The sequence below is a fragment of the Podarcis pityusensis genome (genome assembly GCF_964106645.2).
Source record: "Podarcis pityusensis genome assembly, chromosome: 1".
Taxonomy (NCBI): domain Eukaryota; kingdom Metazoa; phylum Chordata; class Lepidosauria; order Squamata; family Lacertidae; genus Podarcis; species Podarcis pityusensis.
In genome coordinates, this window is record NC_138028.1 from 36,131,053 (window position 1) to 36,153,465 (window position 22,413).

At 39.7% G+C, this 22,413-nt stretch overlaps 2 protein-coding genes across 7 annotated transcripts in view; one reads left to right on the forward strand and one right to left on the reverse strand.

Moving 5' to 3' along the window:
* Window positions 1-4,414, forward strand: part of STRN3 (striatin 3) — a 44,317-nt gene extending 39,903 nt beyond the window's left edge. For all 5 annotated transcript variants that reach the window (XM_080977936.1, XM_080977938.1, XM_080977937.1 and 2 more), the window contains 3 exons: window positions 164-271; window positions 1,126-1,212; window positions 1,433-4,414. In XM_080977936.1, the coding sequence (XP_080834062.1) occupies window positions 164-271; window positions 1,126-1,212; window positions 1,433-1,602 (365 nt within the window). In that variant the 3' untranslated portion in view covers window positions 1,603-4,414. The remainder of the gene's footprint in view (window positions 1-163; window positions 272-1,125; window positions 1,213-1,432) is intronic.
* Window positions 4,415-7,179: 2,765 nt separating this feature from the next.
* COCH (cochlin) overlaps window positions 7,180-22,413 on the reverse strand; it is a 33,555-nt gene continuing 18,321 nt past the window's right edge. For both annotated transcript variants that reach the window (XM_080978348.1, XM_080978349.1), the window contains 8 exons: window positions 20,893-21,026; window positions 19,643-19,705; window positions 18,164-18,208; window positions 17,928-18,075; window positions 13,690-13,793; window positions 12,084-12,310; window positions 9,450-9,966; window positions 7,180-8,609 (listed from right to left, as the gene is read on the reverse strand). In XM_080978348.1, coding sequence (XP_080834474.1) covers window positions 8,434-8,609; window positions 9,450-9,966; window positions 12,084-12,310; window positions 13,690-13,793; window positions 17,928-18,075; window positions 18,164-18,208; window positions 19,643-19,705; window positions 20,893-21,026 — 1,414 coding nt within the window. In that variant the 3' untranslated portion in view covers window positions 7,180-8,433. The remainder of the gene's footprint in view (window positions 8,610-9,449; window positions 9,967-12,083; window positions 12,311-13,689; window positions 13,794-17,927; window positions 18,076-18,163; window positions 18,209-19,642; window positions 19,706-20,892; window positions 21,027-22,413) is intronic.

Below are 22,413 nucleotides of genomic sequence, written 5' to 3' on the forward strand. Positions count from 1 at the left end.
CTTTGAATCCATCCTTTGACATACATGCAAACTCCCATAAGAAGCTAGAGTGACAGGGATAACTTGTGGAGATTAGATAGATAGATAGATATGCACCAAACATGTTAACTGAATTCATTGTGATCCCTTCCTCCTCTGATTGTCATCTCTATTGTGTTCTCAGGTTTACAATCAAACAATCACATTAACAGGGTAGTAAGTCACCCAACACTCCCTGTAACAATAACAGCTCATGAAGATAGACACATCAAGTTTTTTGACAATAAAACGGGTAAGGAAATGAAAATGCCCTTCTTCCTTTTCGTCAGCATCCTGCCAATTCCTCTGATACTTTTCTTATGCTCCTGCTTGTTCTATAGATTCTCCTGTCAATCATCCCTTCTTTAGTCTGTAACATTTGGGTCTTCTTTCAGCCTTTCCCACCTAATCCCCAGTTTCCCAAATCCTCCACTGGAATGTTGTGATCATAGCAGCTCAAGACAGTGGCTGAGGTGCAGCGGGGTGATGGGGGGGGGATGGCAAGCCTATGTTTATTCCTTTAAGATTGAAGTTAAAAGTATTTTATCTTTCACTGCTGTGGCGGGGAAATAGCTGGAGCTAGAATTGGCATCAGGAAATAGGAGCTGCAGATGGGATTAGTCTGTTGCCCCAAATTGAGAAGCATATCCCTGTCTCCATTATTCTGTTCTAGCCCTCTGGATTCTGTACTTTGTGCAGCTTCAGTGACTGGGAATTATTTTCAATATGTTATTGGCTTGGTGTTTCCTACGTTTGTTCTTGCTTTTTGCAAATCTATTAATAGCTGTTTAACTTTCTCAATAGAGTGTGTCAACTTGCCTTCAAGCGGCATTCATAAAGAATTGGCAATCAGAAACAAAATTACTATGATAATGAAGACTCTAAAAGTCATATGCCATCCCTTTAACATAATCGTTTTAAAACTGTTACTCATTTAAGGGCAAATGTTTATGCCTTTCTGTGACCTTCCTTGAAGCACCTAGCAGGCCACCAATGGAAACAGAATGCTGAACTGGATGGAAACCTGTTCTGATCCAACAATGCAGTATTTTTGTTTCTTAAGGTTGAATCCTTGGTAACCGTTACATGTTCTTTAACTGCTGTTAGGTAAAATGATCCATTCTATGGTTGCTCACTTGGACGCTGTCACAAGTTTAGCTGTGGACCCTAATGGAATCTACTTGATGTCTGGAAGTAAGTCTATTGTATTTTAATATTCTGTTGGAAGCCACCCAGAGTGGCTGGGGAAACCCAGCCAGATGGGCGGGGTATAAATAAAGTATTATTATTATTATTATTATTATTATTATTATTATCAGCAGCAGCAGCAACGTCTCCTGTATTGCTAGCGGATCTTGTTGTATTGTGTATTTAGCTATGTCTGAAATCCTGACTTGTTTTTCTCTTCATTCAGGTCATGACTGCTCTATTAGATTGTGGAATTTGGACAGCAAAACGTGTGTGCAAGAAATAACAGCCCATAGGAAAAAGCTGGATGAATCCATTTATGACGTAGCTTTTCATCCATCGAAAGCATATATTGCCAGTGCAGGAGCCGATGCCCTTGCCAAAGTATTTGTGTGACATAACAAAGCAAACCTGCATCTCATGTAGCAGGTTTGCCTGGACGAAAAGAGGGAATGCGTCACTGCCATCACTGAAACGGTTACTGATGAGACACTACATGTGACCAGCCTCAGCAGAGACTGTGTGTTTGGGGCAGATTTAAATTGGTCAAATCACGATCTCGTGAATAACGCTGGGCTGATTCATTTAACTGTAATTACTGTATTTTTGAAAGGAAAAAAAAAAGCAAACCAGTATTTGTAGCCTTGACTGGATATGGACTGAGCGTTTGTCTGTTATTTAGGTGTGTCTTTAAACGAACGTGGAGTCGGATCTTATTAAAGACTTTTATTTTGGACTCTGTGTGCTGCCTTAGGGTTAGGAATGTGGTGCTCTTGTTGGGGGAGTGAGCTCCAAGAGTAGCTTTCTTTGCATCTCTTAGTATCTTCACTTATCAGTCAAATGCCACAGATTCCCCTTTTAAACTTTTATTTTGCTTTAAAGAAAAAGGAATTAACTTAAAATATTTAGCATTAGTTGCACAAAATATTTGGATAAAATTCTAGTTTTTATATGTCTTTTATATATTTAGCCTGTCACAACAGTGCTCAAGATTGTATGGATGATGTTTTTTCTGCATTATAGGACCCGAAACCACAGAGATCTTGCTGGCCCGCTGCCCTGTAACAATACCGTTTCCTTTGTTATCTAATGAAGCTCAACTAAGTCCTTTCATCAGGATGCTAATTCATCATCATTGCATAACTGGCTTCCTAAAGGACTGACTGTAAAGAATTGTGTAAGCGAAACACAAAGGAACTAAGTACCCCCAGCCCTCCCAATGAACTTTTAAAATTAATCTTGGCATCCTATCACTATGTGATATTTTGTACATCTTAACTGTATTTACGAGATTATTTATCAAGGATTACCCATCTGGCTAATGGCCTATTATTTATTTCATTTTTGTTGGTCTTTATATTCTTTTTATGTAGCGTATCAAGGGGCCCTGTATATCTATTATGGCACTCTTCGAACAGTCTAAAATAGATTAAAAATGGGACATGTAATAGTTTTAAAAGTTAGACAGACTTTTTCCAGTTAAGTGTCTGGAGTAAAGTTGATTCCAGGAAGTCATTTCAGAACTTTTGGAGTGAAAATGTTTTTATTTGCGGTTCAAATAGAATGCAAAAGTAGTTGAATCAAGAGTCAGAAATTGGCTGTGTTTGGAATAGTTATTCTCTGCTTTGATTTGTTTTTTTCAGATGTGCTTCAGTTTATGGTGTAACAAAAAGATTTTGTTTGTGTAACTGCATGATTAAGACAATAAAGTATTTTTTCTAGTCTTCCACAAAAATCTTTCTGATCAGTTTGCAAGTTTTGATGAGTTTTGTAAGTTTTCTGTTTTACAAACTATGAATCAGCAAATTTTTAAGATTGTACAACATAGCAAAAGTACAGCTGTTTAAAAAAATAATGTATATAAAATGCATATAATAAATACTAAATGGTGTACCTGTATGTTACTGTTGGTTATATTTTGTGTTGCAGAGTTTTAAGTGTCGTTTTATTCTTCAAGTAATTAGGAAAGGAAGGTTTAAATTTTAACAAAACTTGCTTTGCACATTTTAATAAACTGCATTGCTTTAAAGACTTGTAATATTTATCAACAGTTTCAACTGTGCCACTCCCTTATAAGAACCAGTTTCAAGAACAAATAGTGATTTGTATTTTAAAAATGGGAAACACAATGGCAGGGCAGCTTGTATTTTTTTAAATGAGAATATTGTCAAGCAATGGCATTAGAGTCAAATTTGAAAGCAAATCAGTTCAATTCTTCACATGCCTGCTCAGAAGTAAGCCCCACTGAGTTCACTGAGGCAGACGACTAGGATTACAGTTTTAGATATTTGATTTTACAATCTTAAAGGAATCTTGTGTTTATTCTTTATCATCTACAATTAATGAAATCATTGTGCCTTTACTCTAAAAGGTAGATGATACTAAGTAGCACACTTTTGAGTGTAAAACTTTCCATTTAATAGACTAGATTCTTAAAACACAGATTTTGAGTGGTTTTTCCATGCCTATTCCGCCCCAAAAATCATAATCATAAGATGATTGTTTCTGTAACTGTTCATGGCAAAACAGTTCATAGAACCTTTGTGTGCCATTCATTTAATCTTGTAACATGTCTTTCTTCCATAAATTGTTTCTACAAATGGACCCATTCTTTAAAGAGAAAATCGGCACAATACAAACTAATAATGGGTGGCAGCATGTTTCTTGAATTAGTTGCTGAGCACATCATTGGGACATGGAAAATGTTCTTATAATGGATGGTATCTTGTGTTTCCATGTTTTACATTTAGATTAGCAGAGAGAATGTATTTCTCAGATTGAACAGGAGCAAAACAAGATGGTAACGTACCCTTGACAAAGTAATGTAAGCATATATTGCATAGAACCAGATCAGAGAAAAAGCAGCACCATTGTTTGCAATCCTGATGCATTAAATTTATACTGTAAATAAAAAAGGAAACCCCACCTTTGACCATAGAGCTCAAAGTGTGGTTTCAAAATGTGTCTGTGTGTAGAGGTTTTTGAAAACTTTTCTGCTGATTTGCACTCTTGGTTTTTTCCACCAATTTAAAGCATTAACTAATAGGCAAGAGTGGTTTTTATTTTATTATATTGGAATTAATTATATTGGAATTAGTTTCATAATTGCCTTTTCTTAAGTCAAACATTGTTCCTGGCAGCTTTTCCGGAGTGCTGCATTCTAAGGCTTAAATGAAATGTGACTCTTTAATAAACATTGCCAAACAAACTGCTTTTCTTTGAAATTGTATTAAAAATGGGGAACGTGGATACCACTATCCTTCCTGTTGAAGACACACAAATGCATACACATATTAAGTTTATATATGTATTGTCCTAGTATTTGTTAGAAGTTAGTTGTGAAATGCTTAATTCCATACAATACAGAAGATCACCAACAGGCACAGTCCACCATTGTTTCTTGTTGCTTCTCTTCAGTACCACATAATGATGTGCAGGGCTCAGTTGTAGAAAGACTGCAAATAGTCAAGTTGAACAATCTCTGGTTACACACTATAGACCTTCCCACCCCTGAATTGTTTCTGTGGACAGCTGTAGCCTCTTTAATGTTGGTCTTATGGCTCAGCAGCAGCTAATGTTTCAGTGGAAGAAATAGAGCCATGGAGCATTGGTATGACTTTCTCCCCAGTTCTCAGACATAAAGAATGTTTTACTAAACTGAACATGGCCAAACTGTTCATAAAGCATTTCCAGCTTAGTTTTAGTTGTAGCTCCATAATCCAATGCTTCTGTTCTCACTGCCAATGCTATACAGATATACAAGCCAGGTTCATCTTGCCTATACTACAAAAAATCCCAGGTTGCACAGAACAACTTTATACCTCTCTGCTACTTCAAGATGAAATCCCAGACGTTACATACTCGGTTGCTAGATTTTGCACTGCCATGGTGGATATTCGTCAAAGGATGGTTTGTGCCACATACTAGGCCCAAAATGTAAGACCTGTGCTCCTTCACACTCCCTCATAGTCACTTTTAACCGTTTGTCCTTGTTTCTGTCTTTTTAAGTAAGCCTTTTAATTACTACTTTTTATCCCTTACCTGTTTTAAGTCTCGTGTGTTCGGTTTATCTGTATGTTTTATCTTATGCTGGTCTGTGACCGAAATAAAGTTTGATACTGTACCTTCTGTTCTCACAAACCGTTTAGAGGCTTGGAACTTCCTCAACTGCTAAAATGCTTTTTAAGAGTGTCATTTCCTTCCTTGGGTTTCTCTCTTTTGTGGAATCCAATAAGATGGTTTGCTGGGTTGTGTGTGATTTGCACTAATAAGTACAAATGAAATAGATTCTGCATTAAGAAGAGCTAAAGTCTCTGAGCTGTGCAAATTGAAGCGGTGTGCACTTTATTTTTTGTTTATTTTTGGTTTTGCTAAACATGGAGAACGAGGATGACCTACATGGAGCACTGCCAAGCAATAAGAAATCCTATTCTTGCACCTCCTCGGCCTTCTCAGATTTCAAGTATATCTTCACAACTATGGAAACTTGCTTTTAAAAAGCTGAGATGGTTTGGAAGATGAATTCTGCCTCAAATGCCACAGGCTGAGCTTTTACAGACTTGCAGTGTGGAGAAACAGTAAAAGTTACATGTGCATAGTATTAATATGTGAAAACTGCTCCATTTGTGAATAGTTAACTAAATGAGGATAGAGAGGTTGGCAGGTTTCATCTCCCAGGTGTCATTTAGAAGTAATATACAATATATAGGTGGCAGCCTGTCAAGAAAAATGTAGAAAAAGTTACTAAATAGGTGACTATACCATGTGAGGTTTTCTGTTGTGTCAGTGAACATTAGAGATCTGCTTTTATATACAAACATGGAATAAAAAAGTTAGGCTGTGATAGGTCCTAAAGTGGACATTCTTTTTCAACTCATTGGTTTGTTAAGAGCCTAACTTTTCATTGGTTAAAGAGTTCTGACTGAAGAGACTAAAAAGACAGACCTAGCACTGTGGGAGTCTGGAGTTAGGGACTGAAGAAGCAGCTAGAGGAAGAAGCAGAAACAGAAATAAGACCTGAAAGGTCCTAGTGGCGGCAGGCAGTGGCTGTCTAAGGAGGAAGTGAAGACACCAGGACTGAAACAGAAACTGAGTTGGTCTGTAGAAAGAAGAAGACTTTAGCAGCAGTCCTCTAGAAGAGCTGAAGGCAGACTGTCAGGTGTCTACATGCAGCAGTGAATTCCTGACCAGATGAAGACTTTGGATCAAGTCTTCTGTAAAGCGAATGTATTAACTGGGGAGAAGATAATAGCAACTGGCTATTGGCTTCCAAAAAGGAAGAGAATGAGTGCAAGGAAATTTATCCCTCTTTAAAGTAACCCTTAAAGCAAATATTCACGTACCATTAACATCTAACTTACTAATAAACCTAATCTGATGTCATAAGTAAGTTTCAAGAAAATTAATGGGGGCAGCCAATGCTGTTTGGATGTACTTCTGCTCACGCAATGGGGCCTTCCATGTACCCAAGCAGTTAGGGCACTTTACAGGAGGAAAGGAGGAAGAAGCCCCCTTGTGCAAGTGGAATTTCACTCACACAATGCTGGATTTCACCCAATATATTTGTTTGGCTTTTAAAATGGAAGACTTCTGGCACGTTTGTCCTATAGCCGAAGGCAGGCCTTGTCTACTAACGAGACGTTAGCAGTAGGAAAGAAGGTTGCTTCAACATACAAGGTGTAAGTGGCAGATATTTCATCTGAAATAATATAAAGGTGGCCCTCCTGGCAAAGGAGTTCAGTTTTAGAAGCAAGCCTCATGCCTGCTCTCGCCTCATCACCTGAACCATTCAGATCCAGCACAGGATTCCACCACTGTTCCCCCTGCAAACAGTTACCATGGGGTAGGTTGAGATTGATGACATACCCTTGCCTTACATTATACCACTTGCTACAATTCATCATTTCCCCCGAAAGTATACAATAATTATTTTTGTTTTCTTGTGATAATTCCACAGTTAATGATACAAACAGCTGCATTCTTTGTTACTGCTTTATTGAATTATAGCATACTATTGGGAGTTTTATAAAAAAACAAACAAACCATAGTGTGGAGAACAGCTGTCATGTAAGGTATGTGTATTTTCCATATCAAACAGTTTTAAAGCTATGAATAAAATAGTAATCTGAGAAAAGTGCATATTTTCCCCTCCCACATACTAAAAAAACAACACCTGTGTTGAAATACCTAGGTAATAAAGTAGAAAAATACTAGGCATTGTTGCCACTTATATTTATGTAATATATTGACAATCATAAATTATGACTAAAAGCCAGTTAAATATGATCCCTTCTGTACCTTTCATAATTGCTTATAATGTTTACAAACAAAACAACTTGTTGTGGGGCAAACAGTTCTGCAGTTGATGGTGGGTAGGCAGTTTACAGCCCAATTCATGGGTCTTTTAATCTGGTATAACTGGATTTAAATGAATTCAGTCCCACTGACAACAATTGAATTAATTCAGATAAAAGCTGAAAGTTGCCCCTTAAAACATTTTTCTTCTTAATACTTTCATTGCATTCCAGGCAATTAAGGAAGTGAGAACTCAATGCTTTTTATTTTTTTTAAGCAAGTAATTATTCATACATACAGTACCAAATCTTTGGAGATGCACATGACCAAGGTTTGTGTGTATATGTTGTTTTTGTTTTGTTTTAAATCCAAACTTAGCCAGATTTTAAACAGCTTTTATTTGTGCTTTGGAGTAGTCAAATAGTTTTTTAAGAAACTAATTGCTGTACATGAACCGTCTATCAGGATGCATAGAAGACATTCTAAGCACTAGTCTGTGCTATGCAAATGCAGCGCTGATAGCTATGTACTCAGCAAAATATTCCTTTCACCACAGTTGATAGTATTCTAAAGCAATCTTTTTTACACTTGATAGAATGTATCTGAGATTATATTCAGCATTTAATGCCAGGAGCAGCTGTGTATTTTCTCTATATACATAACATGAATATCAAGTAACCTTAACTATAAGATCTGCATCACTTTAAACTTTAACTGAGAAATATTAAATATACATATGTAATGGCAGCTTTGGGCTAACTTCTCCGCTTACTGTTTATTCAAACAAAACTTCCACTGACTTCCGTACAAGATCTGCCTAAAGAAAGCAGAAGAGTAGCCCTTTGTGTGCTAGAATAACAGAACATCTATACCCTAGAGAGACCTCCTTGGCATTCCTGACGTGATTTAGAGTCATCTCCTGCAGCCTTCCATTTACTGTTTGGAGTCCAAGAAATCTCTGCAAATGCCTCTAACAACATCAGGAACAAGCTGCTCCAGTCCCATAAACTCTCTTGTGAAAAAGGTGTGTGTCTCCCTTGGTTCAGAGGCCATATCTTTTAAGTCTTCCAGTGGTGCCCAAGCAATGCCAATGGAGAAGGTGGTAATACCTGCAAAAAAGAAAGGCTGGTTTAAGCCTCAAGCAGACATGACAATGGTTTATTGAGTCTTCCTTAAATAAATAAATAAAAGTGAGGCCTATGTCATTATCCTATTTTGTAGCTATAAAGAGGTTATAGGACCTGCCCATTGCTGCCCATAGTGCTGCTTCAATTTCACAGGAATACAGAGAGCAGATTTTGTAAAATGGCTTGCAGAATGATCCCATAGCACACACGATACGTATTTTGGGTTCTTGATTAGTCTATGGGTAGTATCCAAACATCATGTCTCTTTAGTGCAAGGATTTCTGCTTGTACAATGGGTCTTTGCCCATTCTTCTGCCCCTGCATGTGCCCCACACCTTCCCCATATCTGCTTTCGAGGGTTGAGGGACACTGAGAACATACTTAGGGAGCACATGAAGGAGGAGAGGGCAAAAGTTCCATTGTGCAAGCAGAAATCTGTGTGCCAATGGGACCATGACTTAGTGCTGCTTTGGATACAACCCCTTATGATTGTTGTGTCACAGCATGTAATGAGGCAAGTTGGTCCAGAATGTAGTGGGAATCTCTGTTAAACCCAGGATGGGTATCCCAAAGTAATGGATGGTATCTGACTAAATCATAGATGGAGTAGACCCACTGACATCTGTAGAGTTGTTAATCAAGTCTAGCTTCAGTCCACCAAGTATGACCTAGTCAGACACCACCTAATGAGTTCTAATACACATAGCAATGAACAGCTATGAATTATCTTTCACAGCTGTTCAGATCATTAGCTTGAAAAGCAGCCACACTCACCACACCAGACGTAACTTGTATGAGCACAGACAGTGACAATCATTTTACCTGCTTTGTGAGCAGAAACAGCAGGTCCTCGGACATCATCATAAGACTGGCCATCAGTCAAAATCACCAGGAAATTTTTGTTGGCCCCGTCTCTCACAGGTCCAAAAACATTTCTGGTTGTATAGGTAATGGCCTCTCCAGTAGCTGTGCCACCACTCATGTAACGGATTCCTCGGACGGCAGAAAGAACCCTCTCTTTTGTGACGTAGTCTGTAAAGCTGAACTCAGTGCGCTGGTCGTAGGTGAACTGAACTGCTGCAATTTTGGCACCAATATCTGTGATCTCAAATGATTTGGCAACATTGCTGATAAATTCAAGCATGAGACGGAAGTTGCTATCTCCAACGCTGCTGGAGCCATCTATCAGGAAAGCTATGTTGACTGAGTTGTAGCATGTCTTGCTGCACAACATTTGTTCATGAGCACAGAGTTTTTGAACAAGTGGCTTCACATATTTTGTAGTACCAAACCAAGTGGGTATGTTGTAGGAGAAGAAGCCATTATTTTGACAAACAGCCTGTTTAAAAAACAAAACAGAAAAGCTATGGATTTTGGCTCCTACTGAATAAATGGATGTTAGCTACTTACCTATACCCTTTTGACGTATTCCTTTGGTGGGGGGAGGTACTGCATTAAATGTTTGTTTTTGATGCACGGTGCTTATATGTTCCCTTGAGACTGTCTATTTTAAAAAGGGCATATTTTCCTATACTTCAGCAGAAAGAACCATTGTACCTACCTGAAAGGTAGATTTGCTTGCCCAGTGTTGTATCACTGAGGAGGAGCTTTTACAAAAAAAAGTCTGTCCCCTCTTCAGTTCGGCATACTCACTGAGCATGAACAGTGGGGAACTGAAGCTCAGGATATTGTTAACCTATTTCCAACAACAAACCATTACCTGAAAGCCAAGTGTGCAAACAGAGATGGGAAAAGGTGTTGCAGGGTGTGGCCCCAGTGTTGCTACACTGAACAAGCAAATCTACCCTTCAGGTAGGTACTATGGTACTATTCCGTTTGTCAGTGTAGCATCACTGGGTTGGGATGTACAAAAGCTTACCCAGCTAGGGTGGATCCCAACTGTAACAAGTTACTACTATGGGAGAGCCTGCTGCCGCCCGCCCCCTGCCAAATGCCATTTCAGAGGAAGCAAAGGTGTCTGGTGAATGTGCTCAGGGACATTCAGGTTGCTGCTCTACATATTTCTAACATTGTCACCGACAGGACATTGATCTCAGAGATTCTCTGGGCTGAGGTGATGGCCACCAGGAACAGGACTTTAAAAGAGAGAATCTTCAACAGTACTTGTTTCAGTGGCTCAAAAGTTGGACATTGGAGAGCTGAGAACACCGTGTGAAGATCCCAGAAAGGAAAATGATGGACAACTGGAGTATAATGGAGGAAGTGGTTTGCTAGTGGGTGAGTGGTCAGAGCAGGGCTATCTAGCCATGCCAGAATAGAAGAAATGGCCACTGCTTGGGGTTTTTTTGGATATTAGGTTTGAACCTTTGTCAAGGACCTTCCTGTAGGAATACTAATAAGTCAGGGATGGATGTGGTTTCCACTGAACCTTGCTTGTGCCCAGCCCATTTAAGAAAGCCCCTCCACGTTGCCTGGTAAATGCAGATTGTGGGGAGGGAATGGTCAATACCTTTACTAGTGCTGACCGGACTTGTCTCCAAGAATCCACCCCAGCTGATGCTGTCTTCGTAAGGGCTGATTAAAGCCTGTGGGGTGGTAGATCTCAGTGTACTGTGATCACCATTATGGAGGACCATCCAATGCTCCCTAGACTGGTTGTGGTGGGGGAAGCATCCACTGCTTTGCCCCAACAAGGAAAGAAAACAATTGCAGATGAGCAGCAAACCCTGGCGGCCTGGGCAAGCTGCTCTTGTCCCCCTCTCAAAAGCGGGTCCATGGATTCTAATCATTGTGTGCGTGTGTATGTGTGCGTATGTATGTATGTGTGTGTATTTATGCTGAGAAAGAACAGTAAAAAGAGTGGAATAACAGAAGAATAAAATTGCTAAGCCAAGATGAAAGAGTAAGAGAAGCCAAAGGAGAATGTGATATTGAGGCAAAAAACTGAAGAGGGACCAGACTATTTCCTATAAAAGCTACTCCTGCCTTCATTCACTAGAGACACAAGTATGCCCAACCTAGTGATGCTACACCAGCAAGCAAAATCAAGGCTGTATCCAATTTAAATTCTACTTAGAGCAAAGTCATTCAAATTAATAGGCATAACTAGCTTAGGCTCATCCATTTCAATGAGTCTACTCTGAGTTGGATATAGCCCATAATATTTACTACTTGGGAAAATGCTTTCCTTCCCCTAGCAAGCTTACCTATTGTTACTGAGATTGCTGTGTAGAATGTTTCTTATGTATATTACAACGATCCCTGTAGCATGAGTGATGACTAATGGTTATTTCTAGAGCACAGCTGCACCATCTCCTGAACTTTACCCTAAACTTCTCAACTCTCAAGAGCTTTTAGTTGACATTGCCTTCCTTTTATAACACTACCTTAGCAAAAGCGTAGATTACAACCTGTCAATTTTTCAGTTGGGGATCTTGTCCAAAATCTACTGAAGCCCCACCCAGAGGCGGGAAATTTAGGAAGTCCTTTTCTCACCTTCTCAACAAAGCCAATGTCTTGAACCATCCCAAGCTCTTCGGGTGTGGGCTTTGCAATGGACACAATGAATACATTAATACCAAATTCTCTGGCCACTATTCCAGCTTCTTCCAGATTGTCTGATGGCCAGCCATCTATGAAAACCACGATGACTTTAGGAATGCCTTTGCGTACCCCATTTTCAGCAGTAAAGAATCTTTGTGCTGTGTGTTTCAATGCTTTTCCTGATAAGGCAGCAGGAGGGGGAGAGAAAAGAAAAATGATTTAGATTGTCAATTTTTGCTACTTTTGAAAGCACAGCTCATTCTGTTTAGATGTCTAAAACATAGACTTCACAGACCAGGAACTTAAGAACAGTAAATAGAAATAGTTTGTTAAGATGCATAATTGAGACATACCATAAATTATTAGAGCGTTCCTAGTTGTGCTGCAGAATCTGTAAAACCTAAGTAGTGTGGCAGTAAGGCAGCCATCCTACATGCTGGGGGGGGGGGGCTAGCCCTTTTCAGACAAAGAGCCACTGCAACCTGTGTTCAGCTTAAGGCTGAACACAGGTTGCAGTGGCTCTTTGTCTGAAAAGAAACTTATATCAAACTTATATCAAAGTTATATCAAACTTATATCAAAACTTATATCAAAGACAGTGTGAATTTTTTGTCTGAAAAGAAACTTTGTCTGAAAAGAAACTTATATCAAAGACAGTGTGAATTTTTTAAAAAAAGGAAATTAGATGACAGGGGTGGGTCACAAATGTTTTGGTATTACAAAATCATAGCAGAAGAGGCGTGAGAGTTATCAATACATTATTTTTAAATGACAAATTATCAACATTGTGCTTTTACAAACAATCCATCAGCACACATATTTCTGTTTGACCGAATGAATGATTTCCCCTCTCTTCACCCCACAAGCAATTTTGGGGATTCTCCTGCCCCCTTCCCCACCAATTTGGGTCGTGGGGGGCTGGAGAAAGAGAGGGAGAAAAGTTCCATTGTGCTCACGGAAGTCCTTGAGCTAGTGGGACAAGTTAGCTGAATCTAGCCCTATGCTTTTCTGCAGGGATCTCACACAGGAATTATAGATACAAGTGTGAAACAGTTCCAGAAGAGATTTAGTTGTGATTCTCTATATCGGGGGTGAGGGACCTGTGGCTCTCCAGATGTTGTTGGACTCCAGTTCCCATCATTTAGCCCCCAGGCCTGAGGTCCCTCACCCCTCATCTAGCATATGTTGTTCAAGGCTGTCAATCACTTTGGTTGTTATTTCAGAAGGCAGCATTTCTAAGTGCAAATAGCTTGAATGCCTTTAGTCTAGATAAAGGGCCAGATTCAACTGCATGGTGCTACTAGTGGGAGCTTGCACAATGACTTCTGCTCACGCAATGGGCCTTTCCTCTCTCTCCTCTTCCTGCCCTCCAAAATTCGTTCAGGGGTCTCATGGGCATGCAATGGGAAGAGGGGGGGGGGAGAATGTTCCATCAGACAACCAGAAATGTGCTGACAGAGCCACCTCCTTAGAGCTACATTGAATTCCTCTCATATACAGTACATCATTATTTGAAAATACTATTTTTTATCTTTTGCCTGCCTGGGCTTGTACTTACCTGTATTGGAATTGCCTCCTTTGAAACCTATCTCTTTTATGGCAAATAAAACATCTTTTGATGCAGTGAAGTTTTTCAGGTAAAATTCTGTTTTTGGATGCTCACTATTTAAAAACAAACAAACAAACAGAACAAGGTCATAATGTAACAGTGCTAAAATTAATGCTTTGGAGTCTGAGTGGCATTATTTAATCTATGAATCTTTTCAAAACTGATTTTACTACATCTGTTTCTGTTAGTTTCTTCTCCAATATAGAGTCAGATTCAGACCCACTGGTGCTCCTAGACACAAGTAAATTACTGCTTCCTTAACAAAGATAGCTACAGTCCTCAGATATGTCTGCACCCTATCTCAGAACAATCTTTGGCAATTTCCACAAGCATCACTTAATCAGTGGTGACATTTTCCAGGTTTGTAAATTAGAGGCGGAAACACACATTGAGTAAAAGGTATGTACAGTTTTCTTTCACTTTCTAAGCAACACACATATTGATAACTCAATCAATCCCATTGAGTTCAATGGCAATTACTCTACGGTAAGTATGCATCAGGTGGCAACCATAAAATCACTTGTGAAAACACTTCAGGCATGATCTAGCTGCATGTAGGGCCTGCTTGTAAAGAATCTCAAAAGGGCTTAATAGTTGTCTTAGTTTCTCCTCTGTCCCATGTGTGTTATAGGCACAGTGGGAAGTAATGGGAAATCTGAGCACATCTTCTGCATCTCCACCCTGCTCCTTTCTCTGTGCCTTGCAAATTTATGTTAGAAGAAAATCGACTCTTTTAAGCCCAGTCAGAATCTTCTACATTTGCATGCTCTACCAGTGGATGGAAGTAGACCACAGACCTTCTTGTCTTCCTTCCAAAGCATTGAAACAAAGACAACTGAGCAAACAACAGCATTGCGGAAAATGTCACTGAGGTCTATGAAAATGGAGCCATATATGCCATATTTTTTATTTTATAAACTTGTACCGCACATTTAACTTTATCTATATTCTAAATACAATTTAAAATAGATAATTGTTTTCTTTTCTTTTTACATTTTTAGGCGTGTTTGGATACCAAACACATTCTGATTGCACAGAACGAAGTTCTGAGCTGCTGGAAGTTGTGTAGGCTGTGTAGCAACCCTTTTTCCAAGTCAGCATGTTTAAGCTTCTCTTTCTATATCTGCTTTTCTTCTTGTTTGAAAGGCGGCTGATGTGTCTAGCTCTCCAGCAACCCCTGCCCCACAACCAAAACCCGTAGCATATCTCTTCTTTGGGGACATGAGCTTCTTGACTTGATAGCTATGAATAGAAGCAACCATATCTAAGGTCCACTCTCAAAAAGCCTGAATGATCAGCTTGATTCCCCAAACCCCCACCTTGCAGGAGCTGGAAGGAGATCAGAGCATTTTGTTGACAGAGGGAAGCAGATGATTGATTATTTGGAGGGAAGAACAGAGAGAGAAATGCTTGACCCTCTGCCTGCCTGACACAAACGCTTCAATACATTTTTTTTACCCCTTGGGTTTCCAAACACAAGTTTTCTCTTGTAAACAGGTGAATAGAACCTCTCACAGGAAAAAGCAGCTGGGTTGCTGCAGAGGGGAAGGGTCTGGTCGTATTACTCTCTTCCTGCGATGTGATGAATTGGAGTGGAAAAAAGCAGGTATGCTCAGGCTTAAGTACACGCTGCCGCCCGCCACCTCCACAATTGTCCCCACTCTAAATCCTCTCTTTCCAAAGCAGATTTCATCCCCCCCCCCCCGGGGTTCTGTTGCATTCATTTGCCCAATGCATTTGGATATGTGTCCTTCAGAAGAAACTGTAAAAAACATGAAGATAAAATAAGATGCAGATTATCATGTTTTATTGCCATGGGAGATATTTTTGTGCTTAGTTGTGAATTACTGTTTAAATGGATGTCTTCACAGCTGCCCCGGAAGAGAAATTTACAGTCAAAATGCACTGGACTCACTTCAATAAACTGTTTCCAAGCACCTGTTCTGGGTTTTTTTGTTCTGTATTTTTCCCACCACAAGCAAAGTGACCATATCCATTGGCTGCATGTCAGATATACAATTTAACCAAATCTAGGAGTGCTATTTTCAGTTTAAACTCTGCCGGCCTTAATCTCTTCTATGTGTTTTTCCATCACCGTCAGCCACTCAACACAAAAAGCTTTTCTTGGCCCTACTAAAGTTTTCAGAAGAATTGCTCATTTTTGGAGCATAGATGACACTAATTCTCTTGGATGAAATGTTTGTGCTGCTAGTGCAGCCCACAAATATAATTGAATAATCCTTTTGTGACTTAGATGTTTATGGGGTAACTCATCATCAGCTTGGTAACAAGCAGTGTAAATTGTTCCAGATGTTTTTGGTCCTTTTTCTTTTACATATATTGTTAACAATCATTTGTTTTTGGATTACATTCGCACAGTAACGATCAATGTGGATTGACAGAGCAGAGTTGATACTTTAGTAAAAGAGACAGAGGGAGGGAGGAAGGAAGTGGCAGAAATAAAATCTCCACTACTTAATCTCACAGATGGTTTAAATTTTAGAGGGGGGAAAAAAGGATTTATAGCCCCTTTCTCCCAGAAGTGATTTCCAAAAAAAGTTACAGCGTTGGAAACTTGCCATTACACAAGACCAGATGTAAGGATCCCAAAGAAACGGAAGTATTGTTTTTAAAATTGGGGTGAGGACTACAGTGGGAGACGTTTTGCATGCAGGTTTGATCCCTGGTATCTCCAACTAAAAAGGGCCAAGTTGCAGGTAATAGGAGATGGACATAGCTCAGTCGCAGTGCATCCACCTTGCTTGTGGAAGTTTCCAGGTTTAATCTCTGGCATCTCCAAGTAGCCCTGGAAATGTCCTTTGTCTGAAGCCCTGGAAAGCCACTGACAGCCAGCATAAACTGGCTGTCAGTGAGCTAGGTGGACCAATGCTCTGACTCAATATAAGGCAGCTTCCAATGTTCCTATGTAATGGAAAAGACCCTTTTTTGAGATTGTGAAAAGCTACTGCCACTCAGAAGTAGGAAATGCTAGGCAGAAAGATGGGCAAATAGTCTGATGGTATAAGGCTTTTTGGTGCATTTTAAACCATTATATTGGACCACTGATCTTTTGTCCTTAACTTTACTCCCAGTCTTTGGAAGTGTGATGGTAACTGATGTGTCTGTAGCAGATATACCACCTTAAAGCTTTGGATCGTCGCAATATAGAAACAGCCATGTTTTGGCATGTCTGTGGTGGATGGTCACTCTCATTTCCTCTGTTTCCAATGTTCAAACATAAGCGCAGTTTATTCAGAAGCCGAATGAAACCAACCGTGTATCAAGCTTGGGGGAATTGTTGGTAAGGAGGGTATCCATGCCCTGTATATCCACAGTCTTGTGGTGCTTAATATCTGGCTGCTAATCTGGCACTGTGGGAACTTCAGACGTCATCTTAAAAAAAGTATTCTGGATGCACAAAACAGTGAGTTGTATCAAAGAAACTTAAAGGGAGATAGGAGGGGGTGAGGCATAATGTGAGGCAGGGCTTTAGCAAATGCATATCTGTTTTTCTTCCCTGAATAGCTATTATTCTGTCCCTTATCATGCTAACCATGCTTTCCCCACTTGTGTTCTAATAACCCTAATATACCTATATATAGATTAAATCTATTGATGACTACAAGCGTATATAGGAGGTGTGGGGAACATTTGACCCTTAATGTGTTGCTGAACTACAACTCCCATCATCCATGGCCATTGGCCACACCTGCTGGAGATTATGGGAACTGTAGTTTAGCAGCAGCTGGAGAAGCAAATATTCCCCACACCTGCTGTACAAATAACCAAAAGCATCACAAGAACATCCAGAGAAAATGTGCCTTTGGCAACCGAATGCTAGGGAGTGATACAAGTGTGGGTTTATCACCATGATCTAATGGGCTAAACACAGTAATCACAATGCTGCACTAGACTGGTGTCAACACATCACTTTCTATACCATTACTATTTATTTTCATTTACTTGTTAATATACTCCTAATATACTCCATGGGTGCCATTTAATATTTAACGTATAGGGAAACAGATGGCATTGATAGGCAGTTCAAATGTGATTCAAACTATAACAGAAAATGCATAACTGTAATAATGTCTTTTTTAGTTAGATCATGCCCACGCTAATCACATTGTTATAAATTATAGCACCTAAGAAGGAGCGATGTACCAAATAGGACATATTTCTAGTACCTGGCTTGTACAACTCCCACATGCGGTCCTTCAGATCCAATTCCCAGCATCACCGCTACTTTCCCAACAAAGTTCTTCTGCAAATTAAATCTACGCTGCCCAATATTGTAGCTTCCATCAATCAGAAAAGCAATATCCGCTTTACAGTCTGTGAACACCCAAGATAGTTAGATTAACTTAAGGGCAAATTAACATGAGAGATTTGTTTTATCGGACATGGTGAAATGGTAACCTACCTTTGTTCCCAGATTTTTTCTCAACTGTTTTCTTGGGTCGTTTACCTAGAAGGTAGGAAACATCATGAATTCTATACATGTAGGTACTCTTAGTAATAGAGCTATGAAAGGCCCTTCAGCACAGACATTCAAAACATACTTCGAAGATTCATTTCACCATTATTATTTAATCATTTTAAAAAAACACGCTGCTGACCACAGACACAGAGTGTGGAGTATATAGGCCAGGGATAAGAAACCTGTGGCCCATCAGATACCATTGCACTATGACTTCCTTAATCACTTTGCCATGCTGGCTGGAGCTGCAGTCCAACCACATCCAACAGCTCACGGGCTCCCCATCTCTGATATAGACAGAGATAGACTCACTGTTAACAATCTCTGAAACTTGTTATTATAACAGTTATCTGGACTTATCTTTTGTTTTGTATAATGCTGAAAACTCAAAAAAAAAAAAAAATTTACACACACACACACACACACACACACACACACGTTAAAGGGATTACCAGTAAATAAGATAACATATGTTCATTTTGCCAATAATAATATACAAATTACCGTATTTTTTCGCTCCCTAAGACGCACCTCACCATAAGACGCACCTAGTTTTTAGAGGGGGAGTGCATGAAAAAAAATATTCTTTAAAGGGAGCGCTGAGCAGAGCCTGTATGCATCCCAGGCTCTGCTCTGCTCTCCCTTTCACAAGCCGCATAGAGCGTGTGTGCAGTGCTTGTAGGCTTTTCCCCAAGGAGGGAGAAGTGTAGCCCATCACTGACGGGCCGCCCTTCTCCCTCCTCGGGGAAAAGCCCCCAAGAACCACACACACGCTCCGCGTGGCTCTTTAAAGGGAGCACGGCTCTTGCAGGCTTTTCTGGGAGGTGGGGGAAGGGACTGAGGGGCTGCCCTCTGTCCCTTCCCCCACCTCCCGGAAAAGCCAGGGAAAGCCACGAGAAGCCTCCTCAGGGCAGCGGGATGAAGATTCCCTGTGCCCTGAAGAGGCTTCACGCAGATAAGCCAGAAGCCAGAACAGCAAGAGGGAGCGCTGTGCAGCGCTCCCTCTCACTGTTCTGGCTTCTGTCTTAGCTGTGCAGCCTGCATTCACTCCATAAAACGCACACACATTTCCCCTTACTTTTTAGGAGGGAAAAAGTGCGTCTTATAGAGCAAAAAATACGGTATTTGCTAACAGCTATTTTCCTTTTCCAAGTGCCTGGAATGAGCTTGCTACCTGAACACCTCTTGCAGGTCTTGGAAAATTCATAAAATCCTTCTGTACAAACAAATCTCCCTGCGTGCTGTGCTTCTGGGTCTGTCTCTCTCTCTCTCTCTCTCTCTCTCTCTCTCTCTCACACACACACACACACTATCTATCTATCTATCTATCTATATGAATGATAATAATAGAATAGATAGAAACTAGTTTATTTCTTGGCCATTCCTGATCGGTAAGAACATATTTTGAAAGAAACATCTTACCTGTGGGTGGGCGTGCTGTTGAAATTGGCCGCCCAACAGCTTCAAGTGCAGCACTCTGGGGTCCTGTTACCACATTGAAAAATAAATTAAGCTTACTGCATTGCTGTCAAATTACATTGTAGTAAAACAGGTTGTACATGCTCAGTTTTACCTAATAAAAGAAACTGCAAAAAGTCAACACCTCAAGCCACTAGATCTCACTGAGAAGGAGACTCCTAGGAGCTAGTACAATAGCTTAAGGCATTTAGATGCAAAGAGTCTTCCTGCCTATGCTCCAGCCTAAAATGAGATTGCGTAATACTAAAGTAAACTAACTCCAGAGCAGTGGCAGACAGAAAGTAAAATGGAAAACCCTACAGATGACAAGAATATTTTCCCCAGTTACCTATACTGTGAATACTTTTTATCATACCGATGATGCATGCCCCAATGTTTTTTTACTTTGTTTTTATATTGATGATTATTTGATGTAAGTCATTATTGATGGAAGCCAATAATGTTAACTAATATATATAAAGAGAGAGAGAGAGAGAGAAAGGGAGAAACAAGTGACTGACAAGAACAGAATGTTAATTTACTTAAAATATTTCAACTTCTAGTTTCATCAGAAACATAGCTGGACTGCAAACAGGGCACCAGTTTCTCAGTTTACAGTCTGGTGACTCTGTAAACTAAGTATTATCTTTTCAGTGGCCCATGAGCAAATATAATAAGCACAAAGCCCTGAGACTGAGAATGATCATGCAGAGTGCAGCATCTCAAATAAAGATCAGGAACCAAATGTAAATGAGTGCATTTATGAAGATCTCTCACATCCTACGGCCTATTGAGTAGAACTTACTGCTTTGGTAGTTCTGAAGAAATTATTCATGTTATGCGTTGCATAACTGTCCAGGAATAATATGTACATTATTCCTGGCATCAGTTTTTTCAAGGCAAAGCAAAAGCCAATGTTTTGACAGTTGCATATGCTTCACATATTTTTCACGGCAGCCTAAAATATTTAGGAGGCTCCCTGGAGGAAAAACCTTGACTCAACAAGGCATCATTTGATGCCTGCTGATTTTGTACATTAGGTTTGTCTGAAATTTTTTATCACATCACACAAGAGGAGCAGCACGGTGGTTTGCTACTCTTAAAAATAGAAAATTAAACCAACAGAAAATATAATAATGAGCCAGCCAGTTTCTTCCATGCTGATACTTTCCAAACTCATTTGGCAAAATAATAACACTTTAACACACACTTACTGGAAACTGAGAATGATGATGACCATCTAGCGAGTGCTTGAGACTGGATTCCATTGGCATAGATTGCAAGGTAGTTCTCTTGCCCTGGCAATATTTGCACTCTGACAGGCCCACCTTTACTGGTGATCACCCCTCTGTACCAAAATAAGATTTTCAGATACACATTTGTATATTGTACATGCAACCATGACCAATTCACACTGTGGAGAAGACTTGTCTAACTACGAGCCTGATCAATTTTGCAAGATGGCTGCAATGCCTTTTTGCAGGGGCTAGTTCTAATCACTAAGATTAAGAGGGAAAGAAAGAAAGAAAGTTTATGTATTTTCAGGTCAGCTTGAAACACAGTGACTAAGAAGCAAACTCAACTCAGTGCACTGCAATGTGCTTCCTAGGAAACATTTCAGATTTACTGGACAGTTGCTTTCAGCTACAATACTATACACACTTACCTGGGAGCAAGTTCAGTAGAACTCAGACATCTTATCAATACATTTAGTATAAACGCAGCAAAATGTGTGAAGTGTCCCCAAGACTGATTTGAGAAGTAACTGCTGTTATAGATTAAAATATAACTGCCAAGGGTACAAATTTGTCTCCTTAGCTGAGCTGATAAACTTTTGAGGTTTGTAACAGCTTTAGTTGGATACATAACTTGCAGCACTCCTTAATGGCCTGCTCCCAAGTGGTGTGGCTTCTTTGCGTATAAGCAGAATTTTGGATAACCCAAGTCTTTAAAAGGTCAATAACTTTTAAGTAGAGCCTGTAAGCATATTTGAAACTGGTACAATTGACGTTGGATGGGTGCAATATGAGATGATCCCTTTGCTTCCACACACATCTTTTCGGCAACAATATGGACAAATGATAGTTTCTAACCCACAGTTTGCTTTCCCACAATAGTCCAACAGGGATATAACCAATGCATGAGCAACTGAGGCCATGTCCACCTTTTTCCAGCCACCAATCACAACTGGTGAGAAGTAAAACGGGACTGTGGCTGCAGAGACATAACCAAGCTATTCTGCTTTGTAATGCTAACTTCCAAAATCTTCCATCTTTTCTGCCAAAAATAGATGATAAAATAGCTATCTGAAAGGGGATTTCTGTTTCAAATATTTATAAATCAACTTGGTAGGACAGCATTAAATAATTCTTGACTACACATCCTTCATACTTCTTAAGTGATTGGTGACATTTACTCAGCATGCTAGTTCATTAGAGCTGACCATCAGTGTCAAATGAAATCCTCCCACTCATGAATGTCCTATTACTGTAGTACAAAAGTAATATAAATAATATTTGTTTGGAGCAGTTACAGCTAGAGGAAAATAAAAGTTAGAATGGAGGATAGTAAAATAGCAGAAGGAAGAGTAAGAGTGAAATATGAAAATCACCTTTATACAATCATTCAGGAAAATAGTAAATAGATTTGAATTCCTGATACAACCACTATTAGGGAACATTTCTGTAGTTCTTAGTAGGATGTCTCTCCAAGGGTGGAGAGGGAAGTCCAACCTC